The sequence below is a fragment of the Coffea arabica genome, chromosome 2c (assembly GCF_036785885.1).
Source record: "Coffea arabica cultivar ET-39 chromosome 2c, Coffea Arabica ET-39 HiFi, whole genome shotgun sequence".
NCBI lineage: Eukaryota > Viridiplantae > Streptophyta > Magnoliopsida > Gentianales > Rubiaceae > Coffea > Coffea arabica.
Window position 1 is genome coordinate 406,376 of NC_092312.1, and position 18,271 is coordinate 424,646.

An 18,271-nucleotide genomic window follows, 5' to 3' on the forward strand; every position below is an offset into this window, starting at 1 on the left:
TTCTTCCTTTAAATAAAGATGTCCTACGTCCCCCTGTTAGTTTTGGTCCTGCCCCGTACTCATCAATCGCTTTGTCGGAACTCTTCCCTTACTTCATCTCGCTTCGATAGTATGGCATTCTTTAGTAACAAGCTGTAGTAACAAGAGTCACAAGGCTTGTTCAAAGAAAAACCACGTCCAGCGTGAAGAAAAAGATTAGAATATAGTGCAATCAAAGCATGTTTATCATGGCACAAACCCTCTTCTAAAGAAAGAGAGGGAAGGCCATGAAAGTCTTGCATCTCACATCACGTGGAAAGAAAGGATGCTGACAAAGCTTGCTGCAAAGGAGGCTGCTGTTGAAGCGCTCATCTTCTCGTACATTGAAGTAACCAATTCAGGTACTTCACGCAGCTGGTCAATGTTGGCTCGTTCTGCCTCCGGTCTATGGTCCTACAAAAAATCAGAAAAAGAAAATTTGAATTTTCACAATCAAAATGCATAATCAGCTAACATAATGAAACAAGAAATGCCCCTTCATGTAATCTGTCAAAGCAGATAACATCTAAAGATATGTTTAAGTGTGACTACAGCTTCTATTCTACTCAACACCAGATAACCTGTGCCCCAGAAGGACCAATAGGCAGCTGCATGCTGGACATTGAGCTTTTTTTATATATAACTTGCTCTCTAAGCTCTAGCGTTAAAAAATATTAGACAGGCTTGAGGCCAAAGGTAATAATGTCCTCTAAATTGTTCACGAAACAAAGAATTAGAACGTGACAAGTCAATTTAATATTGTTTTCTACTGTTCAACAATTGATTGATACGTTGACAGAAAAGCCCCCGTTGAAAGAAATGTCCTCTGAATTGTTCAAGAAACAAAGAATTAGAACGTGACAAGTCAATTTAATATTTTTTCTACTGTTCAACAGTTGATTGATACGTTGACAGAAAAGCCCCCATTCCCAAATTGAACAAACACGTGACTTCAGATATTTCTCACGAGGTGCTGAAACAGAAGTCTCTGTCTCTTGAATAAGAAACCCTTTATGCTTCAATGGCGGAAATCAGTGGTGTCCAATCAAATTGCCTTAATGCGAATATAAAGGATTTCACAATGACCGTGGACCTTGCTTAAGACCACAGTATATGAACTCACTCACCATGTAGTTGTATACCTATTAAAATTTGCTATATGGTCTTTGTACAATAGCTTAAATGTATATTCACTCTCAATATCTTGTTTGAGTATGCAAACATGTCCATGAAATCTGACTTTTTCAGGCTTTTGACATGGGATCTTGATGAACATTGTCTTCTGATCAATAGCCCAAAAAAAAAAAAAAATTGCATATTCAGAAATGTCCAACAGTATCCTAGATTTCTACTTGACTAAGTAACGTTTTCAAATTAGAAGCAATTTTGAGTAACATACACCAAACATTCTTGAAAATCAAATTAGGGGAAGAAGATCTCAGAAAAGTTTGGGTTCATTAGCACTATATCAAAAACAGATTTTGCTATTTAAGAAGTCTGAATGCCACGTTGATCATGGTAGCCAAACAGATAAAACTAGCACTTGGACCCCAAAGACTCAAAACACTATATGTGCTCCCCCATTTGTTCCTCATTGTTTCCACTGCCAACTTTACAATGAATCTGCTTTCAGAGTTTCCAACACATAAAGGTATCCAATTGACCAAGACAATTCAGAGGAATGTAACACAATATCAACTTTCTGCAGAGGGATATAACAGCCAACTTACCTTCTGCAGACAGATTTTGATATGAAACACAAACTCTACTATCCATAACAACCCAAATATGATTTTTATTATCCATTACGTTCAAAAGCTTTTATCATTTGTTCAATTTTTTATATCTCACAGAATGGTCAGTTATGTATTACCCCTTATATGAAGGAGAAAATACTCATGATTAATAGGTGGTTCTGTAGGCAAGGACAACTTGGATCAGAGATCTCCCCCAGTTTTGATGTGTCAAGCATTTTGGACTGACCTCACATAAAGAAAACTCCCCTTCATTACTTTTAACTTATATCCAAAGTTGCATCTTGCCTTCGTTTACTTAAAATAATTTCTTTAGGCTATGCATAACTTTAAGAAGCAAAATGTCATACCCACACTAGATAAACTTTCTGTTGAGTGTGGTAGCTATCCAAGAATGGTGCCACTCAGTAGGCAACAAATAGCATTTTTCCTTTCAAAAGATTCAGAATAATTCCAACAACCAGAAAAATGATTATATTCTGATAAGTGGACCTCATCCACCAAGTACAAATTCATAAAACAAGTCATTTAACTTGGTTGTTGGCTTTCTGAATGTGCTAACCAACACTTCTGCAGATGCTGTACTAGAGACAGCCCAACCATTTTAGGAAAAAATCCAATTAAACTAAGATGTTTTAAATTATCTCTTGCCTGATTCTAAAGCCAGGTCACAATTCTGAGGTTGTCTTGTAAATGCTATTCCCCAGCAAAAATAAAGGACATATATGAAACATAGAACTGCATCTTAGCACACACTCCATTTACTCAAACAAAAAAAATAAAATTCTGCCCTGCAGCAAAACTCAATCAAATTAATGTGGTTTCCCTTGAAGAATTTTTTGCAACATGAAACTTTCTACATCATAGACATCTTAATAACTATTTCATTAAACTCTAGATAACAGAAAGTGAACCAGCATACCAGAGAAACTTCAATTTTATCACATACATACAAGTCATCTTGTTATTGCCAAGAATCTTCAGAGGGGAATAGGTACCCCCTCCTACCTTTATTACTAGAATAATAGGGCTGGAAGACATTTTTAAGCATGAAGTGTAGAACTCTATCAAATAAGCACACATGAGGAAGCAAAGAAAGAAACATGAGGTGCAGTTTTTAACTATAAAATCACTCTACCTAGTACACTTAAACTCCTCTGCCATTAGGAAATTGATGCCAGCTCAACTATGAGGTTGTTTAGATTAGTCAAGACATGAAAGGAAGCTAGAAGGTCTTTTTCAACAATTCCACCATCAATTGGTTCTCTGAAGTACTTAAATAGGTGACAATGTGACAATAGATAACGAAATTCGGTTTGATACTTCAGGACATAGCTTCAGCTCATTGACATATGCTTTGTGGATCACCCATTTTTTTGTCAACCTTCTTTTCACAAAACAAGAAAACATGGTTGAGATGGTTTATCCTTAATAGACAAGGAAAACATATCATTCATAAGTGCCTTCAGTCTGCACATTAGAGCTCATTGATCATAAACACACACTAACAGATTCGACATTCACATTTTTAACTTCATTTTAACATTTTACATCTTCAATCCAAAGAAGTAAATCAGAACAATTCTCATTGGCACATTCCAAATATTCATTGCTGGTATTTTTAAGATGAAAAGGCAAAACATTCTTCATTACATAGAAACTAACTGAATTGACTCACTACTTTATTTGTAGCTCTAAAACAGGGTCCATTTGGTTCATTGGAAAAAAAAGGATAGGATTACTAATCTCATGTCATCCTTTGTTTGGATGATTTTACCAATCCCATTTATTCTAAATTAATAATCCCAGAGGGAAGGTAGTACTATTTATCGTAGGAAGACAGCTTTATGTGATAAAATGACTTTTCAAAGTTATTTTCAGACAACCATGTTATATTAAATCATTTCCATACTTACCAGCCATAATATTGGACGTCCAAAAATGCATGAACAATATAACACTATCCAAACTCCAAACAACCATTTTACATAGATGAACAAATGAAAAATGAGTCACCTCAGGATAACTAATCCTGGTATGACTCCTTTATCCCATCCACAAAACAAGTGAGGCCACACTAGTTTAGAATGCTAACTGCACTTAAATGTAAACATATTTTCCGCTTGAATTCTTTCAGGAATCACAAGAATAGAATTGTTTCATGATGAGGTCAGGGGGGAAAAAAACAATATTCAGTAAATTACACTGCATAGGAATGCTAACTGCAGATGAACCTACACACAGACGCACACATATATAGGATCACATCATTAATCATAATAGAGACACTGTTATTCAGGTGAGAGAACATATTCTAAATATTAAACTGCTTGAGAATGATAACTTTGGATAAAATCAAACATGCAACAGAATTCTATCATTAATCGCCTAAAATATTTCAGAAAAAGATTTTCTACGAGTTCCATGATGGAGCACTTATTATCAATCTAATCAATAAATCATGTCAACTAAGAGCCTTTAAAATTCCCAAAGAGTCAATTTGATTATAAGCACTAGCAGCAATCAGATTTCAATTATAGCAACCTGGAGATGCATTTGAACAATCGCCAATGAAGGGATTTCCAGAGCTTCAGATGTGGTTGTTGGAAACTCCATATAACCTACAATCATTTCTAAATAATTGTCCAAGGTTATTTGTTCTTTCATCCTTTTCCATCCACTGGGGTAAATAAACAATTAGACTTCTCGGCATCCCGAAGAAGCACCTGTTGAATTTTTACTACTCTCGTTACATGTCTTCGAATTTAGCTTTTTAGCCATTTACTTAACATGCTTACTTCATCACAGCTCAAATCTTCTTTTTCATTTAAATTCCATGACCTCAATATTAGTATTCTGTCACAAGAAAAATCTACAAGCTCTTCCTTATTACTTTTCATGTATCAAAAGTAATATCCAAAACTTCAAGTTCATTCGCTCTGAAACGAACTACAAGCTGTAGTAACTACATCCATTCTCTGCAAATTAATCAAGTTGATCTTGTAATTTATTGCTTGAACTGAGTTTTGACACCAACAGACCTTATGAATTCCTGCAAGTACAACGAAAGGGACTGCATGCCTTTGAGCTGCTAATGCCACCATATTCAATCCAACAGGTGCTATAACCCCACCATTAGCCATCACAGCATGAGCTCCAACAATAACCTTAAAAAAGGAAAAAAAAATAATCAAGTGAAAAGCATGATGGAATTTAAAAAAGAAAATAATCAATAAGCCACAATCACTGCATACCATATTCACACGGGAAATCATTGCAAAGACAGCAGAATCGGTAATTACTGTGGTTTGAAGCCCCCTTGTAACCAGCTCTTTTGCGAGGGTATGTCCCTGATATCTGATTTTAGCGGAAGATGAATCAATTAAAAGAGTGGGAAATACTGGGAACCGAAACATACTAGAAGCTGTATTTTGGTATCTGACAAAGTAATTAGCCTCTTGTCTCACCTTGGAGCACCCTCTGCAACAAATACACGAAATGATCTCTTTTTCTCTTTTGCAGCGCACAGAAATTCCACTACCGTCCTTGAACTGCCCAAAGTCAATATTACCTCACTGAAACAAAAGATACATAAGAACCAACAGATAATCAGATTAAAATCAACTAGTATCATATCAAATACACTAACATACTACTTAAAAGGTTCAAAGGGGTAGCACCACATAAACTTCGACATATTGAAAGACAAACAAAATGTAAATACTGGACCTCAATTGAATCAATTCTTGACTAGCTTTTATTGAGCTAGACTTAAGCTCAAGCTACTACAAACATTTTCCAATTAGATCTCAGGCTGCAAAAACGTGAACCAACACACTCCTTTGCCTATATTCATATTTGGTTCTATTTCATTCTAGTTTCAATCACATATCCATACACTCTAGCAAATGGTCTGAACCATACTTTTATGCAATGGTAAGAGATGATTATCTCTATGGAGGTTTGAATTTTCGGTATTTATAGGGATTGAAATGGACATGCAAGGTAAGCTTGAAGAAAAAACAGAGACAAGAGTGAAGAAGATACTGAGAAGCAATGAAGGCAAGCTGGCCAATGTTACCTAACAGTTACCCATAGAAAGGTAAGCAGCCGAAATCACTGCTTGCTCAAAATGTAGTGTGCTAGGCATAGGATACTAACCAAGCCGTCATACAGTTGAACCACATGTTGCAATAAACATATGGGATCTTAGATCACCCAATTCAGTAATACAGAAATAGCTAATATACCATATTTGGCAAGAGTGCAAGATCATACTGATAGGCCATTTGCTGAGCCATTAGCTTTCCCTTTAACTGAGAGCAAGATCCATACCATGTCTATGAGCACACAAGCTATCACTGAGATTTCTATAAAGTCATAGCTGAAGAAGGCTCTACTGCTGATGTGCAGAATGCGAAGAAAAAAACTATTACTGTTTGGACAATTCCAGAAAGCAACAGCCTGGAGCTCCTTGCTTTTTTTTAATTGATTCCATGTGCTTTCCTTTATTTTAATCAACTAGAGGTAGCATACGTATTATCTGAAATTAAGAGTTTCTAGAAGTCTAAGCGTTGGACATAAGAACTCAAATTTGGTGGTCGCCCCCTACGGGTGGCAAATCTAATTGGGGATGTACATCTTTTCACTGAGTGCTTTCTTAGTTGTTAAATTTTCTTAGCTTCAATGCTCCCTTGGTGCTTAAAACGTCTCTGCACAGAAGGCTAGCTCTTTCTCTATATATGTCAGTTGTAATAGCTTACGAAGGTTGAAATGGAAAGAAATTGTCTTTTATTGAGCATTTTGACAACAACTTTGCTTTCTTACAGAGATGAAGGCAACCTACGCTCATATGCTTAATACAAAAGGAAGTCTAGGTGGAACTCCTAGAGCTTCTTACTTCTCCTTCTCTCACTCTCTTGCTTCCTCCTGAACTCCAACTTCTACACTCTTATTCTCGGATTTTGAGAGCTTAAAATGCTGAAACTATCTTCTAACCTTAAAGATTCTTTGTGCTGCATCAATTTATATAACCTGGCTAATGTAAATTTCTCCTTGAGCTGGTAGTTCGAAAATACTAATCATTATAATAAGCTCAGCTAAAAAGACACCACCATTACCCGCTTGAGTTTTATAATTAGGATGTTGCCACACTTTCCTTAAACAAGCAGGTAAGCCAAGATTAGTTAGTCCAAAGTCTGTACGAGTTCACTGGGATCGCCAATACCTTTGTTGACCTTTTATTGTAGGCATTTTCAATGATAATAAATTCAACTCTGACAACATGGGAAAATTCCTAATATTGATTATTCTCTTCTTTCGGGACAATACCTTAATGTTTCCCATATCTTTCCAATCATATGGAGGCTAATTGTTCATGCATATTAATCAATTTTAACAGACCTAGCAAGGCTGAAAAGAACTCCAAAGGAACATAAGCTTACATATATTGCATCTAAATAATCAATTCTAAAGGTTTTCTAACCAAATCCAGCTTGACAGAGGATGTGAAAACCCCCTGGCAATCAAGTCCAATCATTTGAATTCAGCTTCAGAAAAGCTTATTCACTTAAAACTCAACTAAGATCAATTGCTCCCATAATTCCAAGCAAGCACTACCAAACAAAACTTTTGGGAAAAGAAATAAATGAACACAATGAAAAACAATCAAGAAACACAAGATAATGAAAAAACAAAGCCCTCAGTTCAATGACTATAAACATTACATGGTAAGACATTCATCAACTCTCTTGAGAAAAAGCACACTACAACCTACTTTTTCATAAAGCTGAGTTGTTATTATCCTCCTTCACAGCAAAATGTCATTAAGTTATGACAAACTTACAGTGACATACTTTACCCAATTTTACAAAAATTAAGATAGAACTCAAAGCTAGATTTGTCAATAGTAACTTAATGAAGTTAGCAGTCTTGAGGAAAATTGCAAAGATCAATCTAGTACTCCCAAAGAAAATGGATTTAATCAAAGATGTAAGTGACAATTTCCTATTGTCTTCAGAAAAGCAAAGGCAACTTCAGTTCAATGAAGTTCTATCAAACCAATAAAAGGAAAACAAATTATCTAGAGAATATATAATCCAATTCCCACAATGCATTTTTAGCTAGTGTGGGTAGCCAACATGAAGGCAATATTTCAGCCATATCCCACAGAATCTTGTAACTGGACTTCTGCAATAGCATGTATTGAACTTAGTTCCACAGCCAGCCAACCAAACAAACATGCTAGTATGACAAAGGTAACTTTAATTGATCATACTCATTCATTTGAGAATATGATAAATAACATGAGCACATATTTCCTGTTCCCACTATGATTGATGACGTAAAACAAACTTAAGTGGTATTTAGAAGTATAAAAGAACTTTCACAAAAGCATTAAAGAAAGATACTTTTGATGTATATGCTCCACAGCTTGCTCAGCAATCTGTTCATGGCAAGTGACTATGTCTTGAATCAGTTCATTAACTGCCTCAATGACATTATGCTTTAGCCTTTTTGTGCTTGAATTCTTATCAGCAGCTGAGAACAAATATTAGCAGCACACGTCAAATGCCGAGACACTTAAAAGCAACACCAACATATTAAATTATGGTTTGTAAGTACACAAGGTGACCAGCATAGGTAAACTACTGAATAATCACTAGCCATGATGGCTACCGCAGAGAAACCAAGGTGCTTGGATCTATAATCACCAAGAATTCACATTCAACCGCCTAGAAACCAATAATGGGATTATTTATATAAATGGAGAAAATGGTATACTTACATTTGCTTTTTCCCTCAGAATCGCCTCCTGAAGAAGATGTATGAGGAACAGCTGCTGTATGTGGTACATCCTCAAGAAGCGTTTGCAAGGAGGGAGGCCTCAAAGTGCTTCTGGCAGCAGCAGCAACAGCTGCTGCTGATAAAGCGGGATGTTCATCATGCCCAACATCATCTTCATCGTCACTTCCAGCAGACAGACTCAGCCCGCCAATTGCAGCTGCAGTGAGAGAGAGATCCTCCTCTCTAATGATATGTAAAACACGCCTTACAACATTACCAACAGCAAGCTCTGCAACCAGTTATATCCAATATCGTGAAAAAGCAAGCAACAAATTACTGTAAGCAAATTATGGTATAAGTGCCCCAATTATGTATAAAATTATGTATCACTTTTCTCCACCCTATTCAATTATTTTCGAGATGAAAACGTACAATCACAGCACAACGGATTTTTATACATATACATTTCATTTCAGTTAATTCTTTTCTGTTTTGCACCATCTTTTTTTCCTTTTCCGTTTAAGCTCAGCCAGAAATAATTACTCTTTAGCATGGTCGTATAGTTCAACATGTAGTGGTATAGGCCTTTCGAGGCCCATGTAAGAGCTAAACAGGTATTTTCTAGAACCTTATACCTTGCCTCATAATCAGTGAACTTCTTGTTGAGATAGTATATGGCTCTTTCTTTCCTACCCGTTTCATCGTGCTGACCAAGGGCACAACTCATGGATGCTTCCTTCACTGACAGATACATCAGGAGAGGTCGACCAGGCGTTAGCGGATGGGAGGATTGACAGTTATGCTCAAGTCTTTCATTAAGATGTACCGCTAGGGAACTCTTTACCTTTTGATATAAGAGAAGACGCTTTCGGGCTAACTAAGGCCGAGGTGTCTCGCGGAATCTTCAATAAGGCGATAGAAGGCATTTTCCTAGAATCTTGTTAGAACAAAGCCTTCAGTGAAGGTTTGAAGACGCTCACCCGAAACTCGGTGAGCTAACCATAAGCGGGTTAAATTTAGGGTAATACCTAGTGGAGGACCGAACCCTTTCTTTATATAAAGTAAAGGATTGCTTTGTTGGATGACTTGTGGTTAGGAGTGAAAAGCTTATCGAACTCTCCTAATTAGGACTAGCGCAAGAGTTATAATAAGTGGGGATAGAGCACTGAATAGAGAAGGGTTCCTAACCGGGTACCACCTCTAATCAAACTCCGAATACCCCTTTCAGTGTCGCGAGGGAAACCTCCTTTATATTGCTTCTCCTTATAGTAGCCCAAATAGGCCTTACCTTAACCGATATTCTATGAAGCAAGCATCATTTACAAGCTGCACAATCTACTCGATCATTCCCGGTTACCCACGACAAGCGCTGTCAGGCCCACCTTCTTAGCTACCTTAGCCCAGTTCTTTATCCTTAAAGTGGAACCCCGGAAAGTTTATCCGCCAATGGAATCAGTAGCTACCAATAACTGTTCTTTCTCCTTCCTACTACCAGAAAGTGATTAAAGGCCTTCATAAGCTTCTCTTTGAAGAGAAGTCTTTGCCTTAGAGTCTCGATATGAGAAAGAAGAGGAAGAATCATAAATAAAAGGGGGATGATCCCCTCCGGCCTGCCCTGCCGGTTGATTCAGTTGAAAAAGCCTTTCATTTGCAAGATGAAGCACCAGACCTATATATAGCTGCTTTTAGGCCCCACGCAAAAGTAATTAATCTCCTGCCGCGGAAGAATAAGAAGAATCTCTTGCATTGGACGAAGTGGATACAGATGGGTGCACTGACATGGGAAAAGGTCTGTCAGCTTAAGTCAAGAAGGCTTTGTTCCTCCCTTCTTCCTTTCCTTGGGCTATAAATTGGTTGTGCTAAAAGAAATCCCCCTACTCGCCGAAGGAAGAGGCATCTCATGCCATGGTTCTTGTTCAAGAATAAGCAGTTATTTCATCTGCTGGTATAGAATAGGTTGTTAGTGGGATTTTCGAGTGCTATTATCGTATAATAAAAGAAAGCAAAGGAACGCACGGCTTTGCCGGTGAGCTTATAAAAATCTCCCCTTGAAGACGCGAACGGCTTAGCATCTTAATTTCATACTCTCTTTACGAACGGTGTTAGCTCCGAAATCAGATCCTCTTCCGACTTCGACTTCCGGGATTTATCCTTGTGAGCTTTCAACTGAAAGACAGGAAAGCCCTTAGAATAAGGTAAGCGACTTGCCTTACCTATACCAGTATCAAGAATCGGAATTCATCTCGGAAGGATGGAAATCTTATCCGTTTTGGTCTAATGTGGAAGTGTTACGATTTAGTCTAAGAAATGGGCTTGGACTATCGTCCTGAAGTGTTGCCTTCCTTTGAGCCCCTTTTAGGGGGTTATCTTCTTGACGGGTATACTGGCACAGACTTCTTAGTCTCTTTACAGGGTTTGGATGACCCTGTGAGGGAGGGGTCGTTGTCTAAAAAGCAACGTACTCTAGATCGGCCATCTACATAAGGTAAGGTAGCGTATAGCTTAGCTAATAGCTTCGCTACCTCACTCACGAGCTCTTTCTCAGCCCAAGGTGCTGGGTATTTATCCTAACGAGTGCATTCAGTTTCATGTCCCATTGAAAGGACAATCGGCGAGATTGAAGTTCCTTTCTTTTTTCTAGGCTAAACCTTCCCTAAGCCTAATCCCTAATCAAGCAAAGTTTTTGTCAGGAAAGTGTTCGAGGCGGATTCCATAGCAACAGAGTCGTGAAAAGAGCTAAAAGCAGCCTTTCTAAATAAATAGTAAAACACGCATGGATGCTAGGAATGAAGCCTGCCAATGTCCCTTACAAGAATATCATTAGTAGAAGAGGATACCCACATCTACGGCCATTAGTTCGATTCCCGGTTATCTTTCTTCTAGCTTTTAGTTCTTCCTTTAAATAAAGATGTCCTACGTCCCCCTGTTAGTTTTGGTCCTGCCCCGTACTCATCAATCGCTTTGTCGGAACTCTTCCCTTACTTCATCTCGCTTCGATAGTATGGCATTCTTTAGTAACAAGCTGTAGTAACAAGAGTCACAAGGCTTGTTCAAAGAAAAACCACGTCCAGCGTGAAGAAAAAGATTAGAATATAGTGCAATCAAAGCATGTTTATCATGGCACAAACCCTCTTCTAAAGAAAGAGAGGGAAGGCCATGAAAGTCTTGCATCTCACATCACGTCCATCGATCGAAGGGATATGAGTTCAGTTAGTAATCCGTTTACGTACGGTGGGTGGGTAAGCTGGAGGGGACCCCGGTGGTAAGAATAGGCTAATTCCTGTTCCTTGAATAGGCCAAATGGGAGTCTCAAAGCTAAGAACTACCTGTTTCAGGCGTTAGATCGTTCCATTTTGGAGACTATCGTCAACAAAGACACGTCAAAGAGTATTTAGGACTCTATGAAGCAGAAATATCAAGGAACAACGCGAGTAAAGCGTGCTCATCTACAGGCATTGCGAAAGGAGTATGAAATTGCTCACATGAAGGAAGGAGAATCTGTGAATGAGTACATTGCTCGTGTTCTTGTCATCACCAACAAGATGAAAGCCAATGGTGAAGAATTGAAAGATGTTGCTGTTGTGGAAAAGATTCTGAGGTCAATGACACCTAAGTTCAATTATGTCGTCTGTTCAATAGAAGAATCTAATGATACAAGAATTTTGTCAATTGATGAGCTGCAAAGCAGTTTGCTCGTGCACGAACAACGCATGAGTAACACTATACATGAAGAACGTGCACTGAAGGTGACCCATGGAAACCAATATGCAGGACAAGGAAGAGGACGTGGGAACATGGAGTGCAAAGACAAACAGGAAAGAGTATTGCAGAGAAAAGAAAGAAGGTGGAAGGAATTCTCTGTCTATTGAATGAGAAATATTTAGGCTATATATAGCCGTACAAAACAAACAGAAAATACAATAAATAAGGAGTCTCCTGCTAACTAACTCCTAAACCGAAAGACCTATTCTAAAGCAAAGAATCCCAAATGGAATGGGATTTTATTTGACTAAATCTAACAATTCCTCTCTTAAACTAAATGCTGAAAGAATTTAGTTTATACTGCTCTCTGCACAAACTCCAAGCATAGTACGCAGCTTCAGAAAAGCATCCAACTTAAGAGGCTTTGTCATCACATCAGCTATCTGTTCCAAAGTATTGCAATGAACTAATTCTATCATACCTATCTGTGCAAGTTCTCGAAGGAAATGGAAACGAACATCTATATGCTTGCTACGACCATGCATAACTGGGTTTCTTGAGAGCTCGATTGCAGAGCTATTGTCACAATGGATAGTATTTTTCTCTTGTTGAGTCTGATCCAGCGTTTTGAGCACTCTTTTTAACCAAATTGCTTGACAAGCACAAGCAGTAGCAGCAATAAACTCAGCTTCGGTGGTAGACAGACTCACAATAGGTTGTTTCTTAGAAGACCATGATACAGCTCCAGAACCAAAGAGAAAAACATAGCCTGATGTACTTCTTCTATCATCCAAGTCACCCGCATAATCACTATCAGTGTATGCTATAAGATCATCATTTCCTCCCTTCTTATAGAAAATTCCATACTCAGTTGTTCCTTGCAAATATCTCAACACTCTCTTTGCTAGTTGTAAATGAAGCTGAGTAGGATTCTCCATATATCTGCTCAAAAGACTTACTGCAAACATCACATCTGGACGAGTCGCAGTCAGATACATAAGACAGCCTACCAGTTGTTTGAAGTGAGTCTTGTCCACCTTAATTCCTTCTTCATCCTTGCAAAGCTTGAAACCAGGAACCATGGGAGTTTGAACAGATTTGCTTTGATTCATTTCAAAACGTTGCAACACCTCCTGAGCATACTTTCTTTGACCGATAAAAATTCCACCTGATTTCTGCAAGACTTCGAGACCCAAAAAATATTTCATTTTACCAAGATCAGTCATATCAAACTCATTCTTCATCGAGTTCTTAAACTCAGTGAACATCAACTCATCATTTCCTGTGAAAAGAAGATCGTCAACATATATACTTACAATAAGCATGCTGCCTCCATGTTTCGTTTAACAAAAAGGGTATGCTCATAATCACATTTTTGAAAACCTTCCTTCATGAAGTATGTTTCAATACGGTTGTACCAAGCACGCGGAGCCTGTTTAAGCCCATACAGAGCTTTCTTCAGCTTGTACACCTTTTCCTTCTTTCCCTCTTGAATGTAACCACACGGCTGCTCAACAAAAACATCTTCAACTAGTTCTCCATGTAAAAAAGCAGACTTCACATCTAATTGATGGATAGCCCACCCTTTTTGTGCTGCTAGAGCGATCACCAAACGAACAGTCTCCATACGGGCCACTGGAGCAAACACTTCTGTGTAATCTACACCATATCGCTGTGCATATCCTTTTACAACCAGCCTCGTCTTCAGGATGAAAGAAGCAGCCGTAGCATGAAAGAAAAAAGAAGTAGGGAGCGGGTGCTGGATTCATTTTGATCAGTCCGGATGGGCACGAGCTCACCTATGCACTCCGTTTTGAGTTCAAAGCCTCAAACAACGAAGCGGAGTATGAAGCGCTCATTGCCGGACTGAAATTGGCCTTGAAAATGGGGGTAACCAAGTTACGGGCTTACAGTGACTCTCAGCTCGTAGTAAATCAAGTAATGGGGGGCTACGCAGCAAAAGACCTCATGATGAAAAGGTACCTCCAAAAAGTTCAAGATTTGATGGCTGAGTTTGAAGAATTTACCATAGACCGCATTCCCCGATCTCAGAATAAAAGGGCAGACGCCCTGAGCAAGCTAGCCTCCTCTGCCTACGCACACTTGACAAGGAAAGTTTTGGTGAAAGTTCTGGCAGGGCGGAGTATTATTGATGAACATCATGTTAACATAATTTCATAAGAAGAAAAGAACTGGATGAACCTCTTTATTGAGTATCTCAGTTCGGGTAAGTTGCCTGAGGCAAGGAAAATGAAAATCAAAGCTCCTATGTACGTGCTGAAAAATGGTGTTTTGTACAAGAAATCTTATCTCATGCCTTGGCTAAGGTGTGTTGGGCTGAGGCTGGCAGAATACGTGTTGAAAGAAATTCACTTCGGCTCCTGCGGAGACCATGTTGGAGCACGCATGTTAGCAAAGAAGGCTATTCGGCTTGGGTATTACAGGCCGACCATGTACAGAGATGCGTATGAGCTGGTGTTAAAATGTGAAAAGTGCCAAGTGCATGCACCCATCAAGCATGTGCCGCAAATGGAGCTGATTACTATTCAAAGTGTCGGGTCGGGTCTCAGGTTCAAAAGCAGAAGACTGGTCGTAGGGACAAAGCTTCTACTTAAACATCAAGTCGGTCTTGATATGAAGGGGATATATCTATGCTCAGGTGATCCATCAAATCGGCCAGTGTTTTCCCTTTTACTTCCTTTCGGGGTACGTATTGTATAGAAAAAAAGTACCAACGTCCACTTTCCTACTCACCCTTTGGTCTGGACAACATGTACTTAATTATTTCTGAACTAGAGACCAAGTAAACGTAAAGGCTGTGAAGGGAATGGATAGGCATAGGTCAGATTAGATGTCTTGGCTACATATGGGAAAGGAACTGGGTATGGGTGCTATTGCTGAGTCTGATATACTGGTGCTCTTTGGCTTGGTTGGATTGATTGAGGCTTACTGCTTGAAATGGGACGAGGCCTTCTTCTAGCCTGTCTATCGTGATTGACCTACTGCACCTCTCCTTCTCTCTTATTCCCATAAGTGGACTTCTTGGAGGCTTCTGTCGAGCTATCAGCAATTTGACTGCTCTTCACACCTTGCTCAATCTTCTCTTCTCTCCGATCATCACAAGGGCAGCAAAATGTGTGGAAAGATTGCCAACCATGCGATCGTAGAAAGGAGAAGGGAGAGTAGTGAGAAAGGTGGCCACCATCTCTTTTTCAGTCAAGGGAGGCAGGACTTGGGCAGCCATTTCTATCCATCCTTGGGCATCTTCTTTTAAAATCTCCGTGCTCTTCTTCTCCATGCTTTGAAGCCCCATGCCATCAGGAGCCGTATCAAGATTGTACTTGTACTGCTTGAGGTGAGGAAAGCATCAGCAAGATGCTTCCATTTGCGGACATGAGAGCGGTCCTGCTCCATCTACCATTTGGACGCAACGCCCGTGAGGCTGTCTTTTATAATAGATACTTCAGCGGGTCCATCCTTGCAATCAGCATGGTCGTATAGTTCAACATGTAGTGGTATAGGCCTTTCGAGGCCCATGTAAGAGCTAAACAGGTATTTTCTAGAACCTTATACCTTGCCTCATAATCAGTGAACTTCTTGTTGAGATAGTATATGGCTCTTTCTTTCCTACCCGTTTCATCGTGCTGACCAAGGGCACAACTCATGGATGCTTCCTTCACTGACAGATACATCAGGAGAGGTCGACCAGGCGTTAGCGGATGGGAGGATTGACAGTTATGCTCAAGTCTTTCATTAAGATGTACCGCTAGGGAACTCTTTACCTTTTGATATAAGAGAAGACGCTTTCGGGCTAACTAAGGCCGAGGTGTCTCGCGGAATCTTCAATAAGGCGATAGAAGGCATTTTCCTAGAATCTTGTTAGAACAAAGCCTTCAGTGAAGGTTTGAAGACGCTCACCCGAAACTCGGTGAGCTAACCATAAGCGGGTTAAATTTAGGGTAATACCTAGTGGAGGACCGAACCCTTTCTTTATATAAAGTAAAGGATTGCTTTGTTGGATGACTTGTGGTTAGGAGTGAAAAGCTTATCGAACTCTCCTAATTAGGACTAGCGCAAGAGTTATAATAAGTGGGGATAGAGCACTGAATAGAGAAGGGTTCCTAACCGGGTACCACCTCTAATCAAACTCCGAATACCCCTTTCAGTGTCGCGAGGGAAACCTCCTTTATATTGCTTCTCCTTATAGTAGCCCAAATAGGCCTTACCTTAACCGATATTCTATGAAGCAAGCATCATTTACAAGCTGCACAATCTACTCGATCATTCCCGGTTACCCACGACAAGCGCTGTCAGGCCCACCTTCTTAGCTACCTTAGCCCAGTTCTTTATCCTTAAAGTGGAACCCCGGAAAGTTTATCCGCCAATGGAATCAGTAGCTACCAATAACTGTTCTTTCTCCTTCCTACTACCAGAAAGTGATTAAAGGCCTTCATAAGCTTCTCTTTGAAGAGAAGTCTTTGCCTTAGAGTCTCGATATGAGAAAGAAGAGGAAGAATCATAAATAAAAGGGGGATGATCCCCTCCGGCCTGCCCTGCCGGTTGATTCAGTTGAAAAAGCCTTTCATTTGCAAGATGAAGCACCAGACCTATATATAGCTGCTTTTAGGCCCCACGCAAAAGTAATTAATCTCCTGCCGCGGAAGAATAAGAAGAATCTCTTGCATTGGACGAAGTGGATACAGATGGGTGCACTGACATGGGAAAAGGTCTGTCAGCTTAAGTCAAGAAGGCTTTGTTCCTCCCTTCTTCCTTTCCTTGGGCTATAAATTGGTTGTGCTAAAAGAAATCCCCCTACTCGCCGAAGGAAGAGGCATCTCATGCCATGGTTCTTGTTCAAGAATAAGCAGTTATTTCATCTGCTGGTATAGAATAGGTTGTTAGTGGGATTTTCGAGTGCTATTATCGTATAATAAAAGAAAGCAAAGGAACGCACGGCTTTGCCGGTGAGCTTATAAAAATCTCCCCTTGAAGACGCGAACGGCTTAGCATCTTAATTTCATACTCTCTTTACGAACGGTGTTAGCTCCGAAATCAGATCCTCTTCCGACTTCGACTTCCGGGATTTATCCTTGTGAGCTTTCAACTGAAAGACAGGAAAGCCCTTAGAATAAGGTAAGCGACTTGCCTTACCTATACCAGTATCAAGAATCGGAATTCATCTCGGAAGGATGGAAATCTTATCCGTTTTGGTCTAATGTGGAAGTGTTACGATTTAGTCTAAGAAATGGGCTTGGACTATCGTCCTGAAGTGTTGCCTTCCTTTGAGCCCCTTTTAGGGGGTTATCTTCTTGACGGGTATACTGGCACAGACTTCTTAGTCTCTTTACAGGGTTTGGATGACCCTGTGAGGGAGGGGTCGTTGTCTAAAAAGCAACGTACTCTAGATCGGCCATCTACATAAGGTAAGGTAGCGTATAGCTTAGCTAATAGCTTCGCTACCTCACTCACGAGCTCTTTCTCAGCCCAAGGTGCTGGGTATTTATCCTAACGAGTGCATTCAGTTTCATGTCCCATTGAAAGGACAATCGGCGAGATTGAAGTTCCTTTCTTTTTTCTAGGCTAAACCTTCCCTAAGCCTAATCCCTAATCAAGCAAAGTTTTTGTCAGGAAAGTGTTCGAGGCGGATTCCATAGCAACAGAGTCGTGAAAAGAGCTAAAAGCAGCCTTTCTAAATAAATAGTAAAACACGCATGGATGCTAGGAATGAAGCCTGCCAATGTCCCTTACAAGAATATCATTAGTAGAAGAGGATACCCACATCTACGGCCATTAGTTCGATTCCCGGTTATCTTTCTTCTAGCTTTTAGTTCTTCCTTTAAATAAAGATGTCCTACGTCCCCCTGTTAGTTTTGGTCCTGCCCCGTACTCATCAATCGCTTTGTCGGAACTCTTCCCTTACTTCATCTCGCTTCGATAGTATGGCATTCTTTAGTAACAAGCTGTAGTAACAAGAGTCACAAGGCTTGTTCAAAGAAAAACCACGTCCAGCG

The 18,271-nt window shown here is 39.6% G+C and overlaps 2 protein-coding genes across 2 annotated transcripts; one reads left to right on the plus strand and one right to left on the minus strand.

The window, feature by feature from the left end:
• Positions 1–3,317: 3,317 nt before the first annotated feature.
• Positions 3,318–9,312, minus strand: LOC140036056 (uncharacterized). The gene is made up of 6 exons (XM_072077330.1): positions 9,102–9,312; positions 8,560–8,847; positions 8,183–8,312; positions 5,240–5,347; positions 5,027–5,129; positions 3,318–4,939 (listed from the first exon to the last, which is right to left on the minus strand). The coding sequence occupies exons 1-6, from the start codon at positions 9,310–9,312 to the stop codon at positions 4,703–4,705; spliced, it is 1,077 nt and encodes a 358-aa protein (XP_071933431.1). The 3' UTR covers positions 3,318–4,702.
• A 2,647-nt stretch (positions 9,313–11,959) lies between these two features.
• Positions 11,960–12,427, plus strand: LOC113728232 (uncharacterized). The gene has a single exon (XM_027252797.2). The coding sequence runs from the start codon at positions 11,960–11,962 to the stop codon at positions 12,425–12,427; it is 468 nt and encodes a 155-aa protein (XP_027108598.1).
• The last annotated feature ends 5,844 nt before the right edge of the window (positions 12,428–18,271 follow it).